The sequence below is a fragment of the Suricata suricatta genome, chromosome 13 (assembly GCF_006229205.1).
Source record: "Suricata suricatta isolate VVHF042 chromosome 13, meerkat_22Aug2017_6uvM2_HiC, whole genome shotgun sequence".
NCBI lineage: Eukaryota > Metazoa > Chordata > Mammalia > Carnivora > Herpestidae > Suricata > Suricata suricatta.
This window is the reverse complement of record NC_043712.1, coordinates 1,874,211-1,879,679: the sequence shown is the minus strand read 5'-3', so window position 1 is coordinate 1,879,679 and position 5,469 is coordinate 1,874,211. Positions and strand designations below refer to the sequence as shown.

At 63.7% G+C, this 5,469-nt stretch overlaps 1 protein-coding gene across 1 annotated transcript in view; it reads left to right on the top strand.

The window, feature by feature from the left end:
• Nucleotides 1-284: 284 nt before the first annotated feature.
• The window catches only part of REXO4 (REX4 homolog, 3'-5' exonuclease), an 8,590-nt gene continuing 3,405 nt past the window's right edge, over nucleotides 285-5,469 (top strand). The window contains exons 1-5 of the mRNA XM_029921020.1: nucleotides 285-647; nucleotides 2,420-2,748; nucleotides 3,719-3,856; nucleotides 4,043-4,236; nucleotides 5,267-5,333. Coding sequence (XP_029776880.1) covers nucleotides 438-647; nucleotides 2,420-2,748; nucleotides 3,719-3,856; nucleotides 4,043-4,236; nucleotides 5,267-5,333 — 938 coding nt within the window. The 5' untranslated portion in view covers nucleotides 285-437. The remainder of the gene's footprint in view (nucleotides 648-2,419; nucleotides 2,749-3,718; nucleotides 3,857-4,042; nucleotides 4,237-5,266; nucleotides 5,334-5,469) is intronic.

The following is a 5,469-nucleotide window of genomic DNA, read 5'->3' as shown; positions in this document are numbered from 1 at the left end:
CCGTCCGCCCAGCGCCCCCTCGCGGCCGCCTGCGCCGCGACAGCGCCACACCGCCAGCGGCCCCCCAGTTCCTTTCCGGCGCACGCGTCTCTCGTCCCCCTCCCGGCTCTCGGGGAGGCCCTGGACCTACCCCAAGCCTAGCCTAAGTCCCGGGCCCCGGACACCGCTCGCTGGGGTGGCGGCGCTCCTCCCAGGCCGGAGAAAAACCCCGTCCTGCTCCCGGCCGTGCGGAACCAGGCGCGGAGGCCCGGTTTCCAGCCGGCCCGGAGAGAAGGGCACTTCCGGAGGCCGGGACGCACGTGCCGGGACGCGCGCGGAGTCGCTTCCGGGGTCCAGGAGGCTGGTATCTTTCGAGCCGGGCAGTTGGAGGCTGGCCCGGGCCTGCGCTCGCCGGGCAGAGCCCGGCTCCGGGCCCGAGGGACCCCGGCCGGGGCGGGATGGCCAAGGCGCTGACTCCCGGGTGCGCCCCAGGCGACCCCCTGGCTGGGCCGGGGCCTGGCAAGAAGCCAGCTCGGAAGAAAAGCAGGAAGAGGAGATTCTGGAAGAGCAGAGGGCGACATGCAAGCAAGACAGCGGGCAGCGTCGCCGTGGTGCGACCTCCGAAGGCGCCGGAGGACTTCTCCCAGAACTGGAGGGCTCTGCGGCAGGTGGGGCTTAAGGGCCCCGCGGCCGGAGGCGGGAGGGAGACGCGTGGGGCCACTGGGCAGGCGCATTGGAGCAAAAGAACCAAAGAATCTTCCGCGGGAGGATTGGCCTCTGGAGGTGGCCAGCGAGCCCGCGGGCACGTGGTAGAACTGGGGTTACTGGTGAGTGAGCAACATTGATGGCAGCTGCCCCGGGGGTCCTGAGCTCTTCAAATGTACGGACCCTGCCGCGTAGTCTACACGCGAGTTGTTATTTAACCCCCACAACAACGCTGCGGGGCCAACGCCTTTGACATCTGTTATAGAGGAGGAACGGGCCAGAAGGGTTAGAGAAATTACCGGGGCAGAACCGGTGTCCCACACCGAGAGCTGCTGCTCTGAACCCCACGTGGTGCCCTACTGCCTTTCTCCGCACAGGTGGCCGGTCCCTTCCTGGAGGTTCCTTTTATGCTTGTGTATTTTTGAGACAGAGCATGAGCTCATATGAGTAGGGGAGCGTCAGAGAGAGAGAGAGAGAAAATCCCAAGCAGGCTTGATGCAGGGCTCAATCCTATAACCCTTGGATCCCGACCTGAGCTGAAACCAAGAGTGGGTCACTTAACCACTGAGCTACCCAGGCCCCCCACATGGAGGTTCCTTTGTGCCCAGTGCTGTTCCGTGTAGTTCAGTCATCAATTCTCTACACCTTCCTTGAAGGAAAGCTGCTGTTGTCATCGCTGTGTTCCAGTGAGGAAACTGAGGCACGGAGCTTGAGGAATTTGGCCCAGTGTCACAGAGCTAGTAAAATCACGGCAGATCAGGGTGCAGATTCACACTTTCGAGGGGGAGTTTGTGTTCTGATCTTCAGAGCCTTCCACAATTTGAAGAGCGACAGAAGAGCTGTGAGCCTCTTAGCGCCGTGAGGGCCTCGGGTCGGGAGATCTGACTGCCTGTCCGGACGGGCAGGACGGCGGGGCTCCCCCAGGCAACCCGGGGTTCTGGACGGTGTCTCGGGCTGTGGCTCTCCCTCCTCCTCTTTCTCTCAAGGACGTAAAGTCGAGTGAGTGGAGAGGAGGTTTGTTAGGGGGAAACCTTGCGTTTTCCGTCCGTCGTAGGAGAAAGGAAGTCCTCCTGTGGTTAAGGGCGGCAGGAACCAGGAAGTAGAAACCGCGCCCCAGGGTCTTGACTGCAGTGGAGAGCAGCCGCGCGGGGGGCCGGAGCACCAGGGGAAGCACTGCGACAGCCCTTCTCGAGCGCAGAAGTGAGGCTCCTGCAGCTCTGCGCCGCCGAGGGCGTGACTGGAACTCTTCCGTTGCACACACAGCCCTCTCTCTTCCTGGGGCCCTCGCGGCACACAGAGGGATTTGTAAAGGAGGACGTTCCCGGGCAGCAGCTCCTTGGCCTGGTCTGGGGACCGTGAGCTCTAACGGGAGCCCGAAGTAAATGCGAGAACAGCTTGCCCGCCATCCCTCCGGCCGAGCGCAGTGGCCTCTGTCCAGGCGTCCAGCGGTAGGCACTGAAGATGTTGGACAGGAGCTTACAACGTTGTAGGAGCAGGGCAGCAGGATCAGCTCGTGCCTGTAATGAGATGAGCAGAGGAGACCATCTTCCCCCAGGGAATCGGTGGGAATGAGAACGGGCTTTTCCCAAACTGTCAGTGGATCTCACTGATCCGGTGGGAGGTGTATGTAGGCGTGACTGGCTTGTGGATGTGCACACACGTGAGGTGTGCACACACTCTTGTGCGTGGTTTCCAAATTAAAAACTGTCGTGTGTTTTATCTTGGGTCCTATTAGCTCCTGAAACAAACGACACAGGCCCCGAAAGAGCCTCTTGTTATCTCTCAGACGGATTCCAAAAAGCAGCCCAGAATTCTCCACCGGAACAGAAAAGCCATCCCAGATAAAGCAGAGAGGAGTGAGATGCGACCAGAAACGGTGGCTGCGGGGGGCTCTGGTCCCTCCGGATCGCCTCCTCCCACAGAGGGCAGCGGGGCGGAGCCCGATGGGCAGCGAGCCAAGAAAAGGGCGAATGTTGACATTTCTCCAAGAGGAGGAGGCATCAAGCGCAAGAAGCCAAAAGCGGAGGGGGTGACTGCGGCCTTGGCTCCGGCCCCGCCCACCGAGTGAGTACCAGTAGATCGGGAGGCTCTGGTCTCCGCCACCCCGAGCCTCTGCCAGCTCTTCTCTGGGAACCTGCCTGGGGGGGTCCCGCGGTCTCTCCATCACCCCCTCCCGGTGCTGGCTCCTCGCTTACTAGTTTCCCCCAGGAAGGAGGCGTGGTGAGGGCAGGGCCTGCTTGGTAAGTGGTGTGACTCCGGGGCCTGGAGCACAGCGAGGCCGAGGCCCCCCGTGAGGATCTGTGGGGCGAACAGATGCCAGACCCAAGTTTGGGACCGACTCCTGCGTCTTGCAGGTCGAGTGCCTTGATGCAGGTTCCTGCCGTCCCCTGAGCGTCAGTGGGGTCACCTGGGGGGTTGGGGGGAAGGGGGCTTGTGACATGGGAAGTGCTGCCCAGCACCTGCTGGTGGCTCAGCAAACAGTGTGGGCGTCACTCCTACGGGGAGGGGCGGGGCCAGCGGCTGCCTCTAAATGGCTCGACTGGAGGCGGTGTGTTTAAGTCAGGCTGGTGGTGAGTCACCTGGGCATTGAGGACACGGTTCCAGAAGGTTCCGAGGAGAGAGCGGTTTGAGCGCCGGCCACGCGTCACTGTGCCGGGTGACCATGCAGTCCCCGCAGGGCCCTCGCCCCGAGGCTGACGGTCAGGCGGGAGAGGCGGCCAGACCGAAGCCGGGCCGGTGGTTCTGTGGGTATGGGCAGGGCAGACCTGGTGAGGACGGACCCTGTGGGAGCCCGTAGCCGAGGAGCGAGTCGGCCCGGTGGGGTCGGGAAGCGGCTGCTGAGCAGGTGACATTCGGCTGCTCCCAGAAGGCAGCTCACCAGGCAGGCGCGTCCGCCCTGGCGCGGGCATCGGCCTGTGAGGGCTTGGTGCGAAGACGCCAGGGGCCGCCAGGGCTGGGCGGCGGCTGCGCTTCCATTTTACAGTCGGTGCGTTTGTGAGGGTCTCCTAAACGGCCGGCTCCCTCTGCCCTCCAGGGAGGACTTCTGGTTTGATGGTGTCGACCCAGCGGACATGGAGGCCGCCCTGGGCCCGGAGGCGGCCCGCGTGGCCCGGAGGCAGCTGCGACAGAGCGGGAGCCGCATGGCGCTGGTGAAGGAGCGGGCCTTCGGCGGGTACGCAGGGCCGGGCAGGGCGGGGGGTTCGGGCAGGAGCTCCCCTGTGCCCCTAGTGGAGTCGGGCAGGTGCCGCCTCGTCCTACGAGGGGCCCTGAGCGCCGAGCTGGTCTCTGGGCGGGGGTGGGCGGCCGAGAGCCCTAGGGGCCGCGGTGTTGAGTCGGCGGGACCTCTGGCGCCCTTCAGGCTGACGAGAGCCCTAGCCATGGACTGTGAGATGGTGGGCGTGGGCCCCGAGGGGGAAGAGAGCGTCGCCGCCCGCGTGTCCATCGTGAACCAGTACGGGAAGTGCGTTTATGACAAGTGCATCAAGCCCAGCCAGCGGGTGACGGACTACAGGACGGCGGTCAGCGGGATACGGCCGGAGGACCTCAGGCAGGGTGGGTCCCTGGCCGCGAGCGCAGGAGAGGCAGCACCCGCCTCCCTTCCTCCGTGCTTGTTATCGTTAGGTTGATTCACTTTGAGAGAGAGGGTGCGAGCAGGGGAGGGGACAGAGGGGCACAGAATCTCAAAGCGGCTCTGTGCTCTGAGCACATAGAGAGCCCCACACGGGGCTCGAACCCACAAACAGTGAGATCACAACCTGAACTGAAACCCAAGAGTCAGACGGTTAACCAACTGAGCCACCCAGGAGCCCCTTTTTAAATTACTACTTTTTCTGAGTGGTCTCTCCACCCAAGGTGGGGCTTGAACTCACGACCCCTAGATCAAGAGCTGCACGCTCCTCTGCCTGAGCCAGCCATGCACACACCCTCCTCCCTTTTGTCCCCTCTCTGTTCTGGAGCACTGGCCACAGCCCTACGTCTCCCAGGGTGACTGTTCAGATGGCTCTCGGGCACGTGGGTGTCTTCACCTGTGTGTCACTTGGCAGGATGGGCCCTGAGACTGTGCCAGCGCGGGGGTGAGGGGGGAAGGTGGGGACAGATAGGAGGGTCCCGTGGGTCTAAGTGAGGACATCGGGAAGCCACGGGAAGGTCTGAGCAGTGACAGGCCTGGCTCGGGTGTCCACAGGTTCCTTCCAGCTGTGAGATTGAGAAGCGACTCCGGCCATGAGGGTGGAAATTGGACAAAGGGGCATGTGCTGCTGGTGACCTGGTCCTGGGGGGGGGGGCGGACTTGGGGGCTGTGAGAGGTGACAGAACATGGTCCAACTCCAGGTGCACCCCGAAGGCGGACTTGGGGGGTTGTGCTGTGTGGGAGGAGTCGCCCTGGTTGGAGACCTGAGAGGTCCTGAGGCCCCTGCTCTTTCCCGGGTCCACGGAGCCCCCTTTCTCGGTGACTCTCCTGTTCCCTCTACACACATAAGCAGCCAGGCAGTGCCCCGGCCTGACCAGCCCCTGGGCGCCAGGCTCGGTCAGGGCCAGCTCGGCGTGGACCACCCTGAACCTGACCTCTTCTGTCCGCGGGCAGGTGCGGTGGCTCCTGGCCTCCCCGTGGCGGCAGGTGCGGGGACCCAGGGCGTCTGCCAGAAGAGCAGGCAGGGCTGCCCCTGGAGGGGGGTCTGGGAGCGCTCCTCCCGTTGTGGCCGAGGACTGGTCTTGTCTTTACCACCAGCTGGAAAGCACTACCTCTAAGCCCTGATTCTCACGAGACTCGACGGTAAAAATGACTGT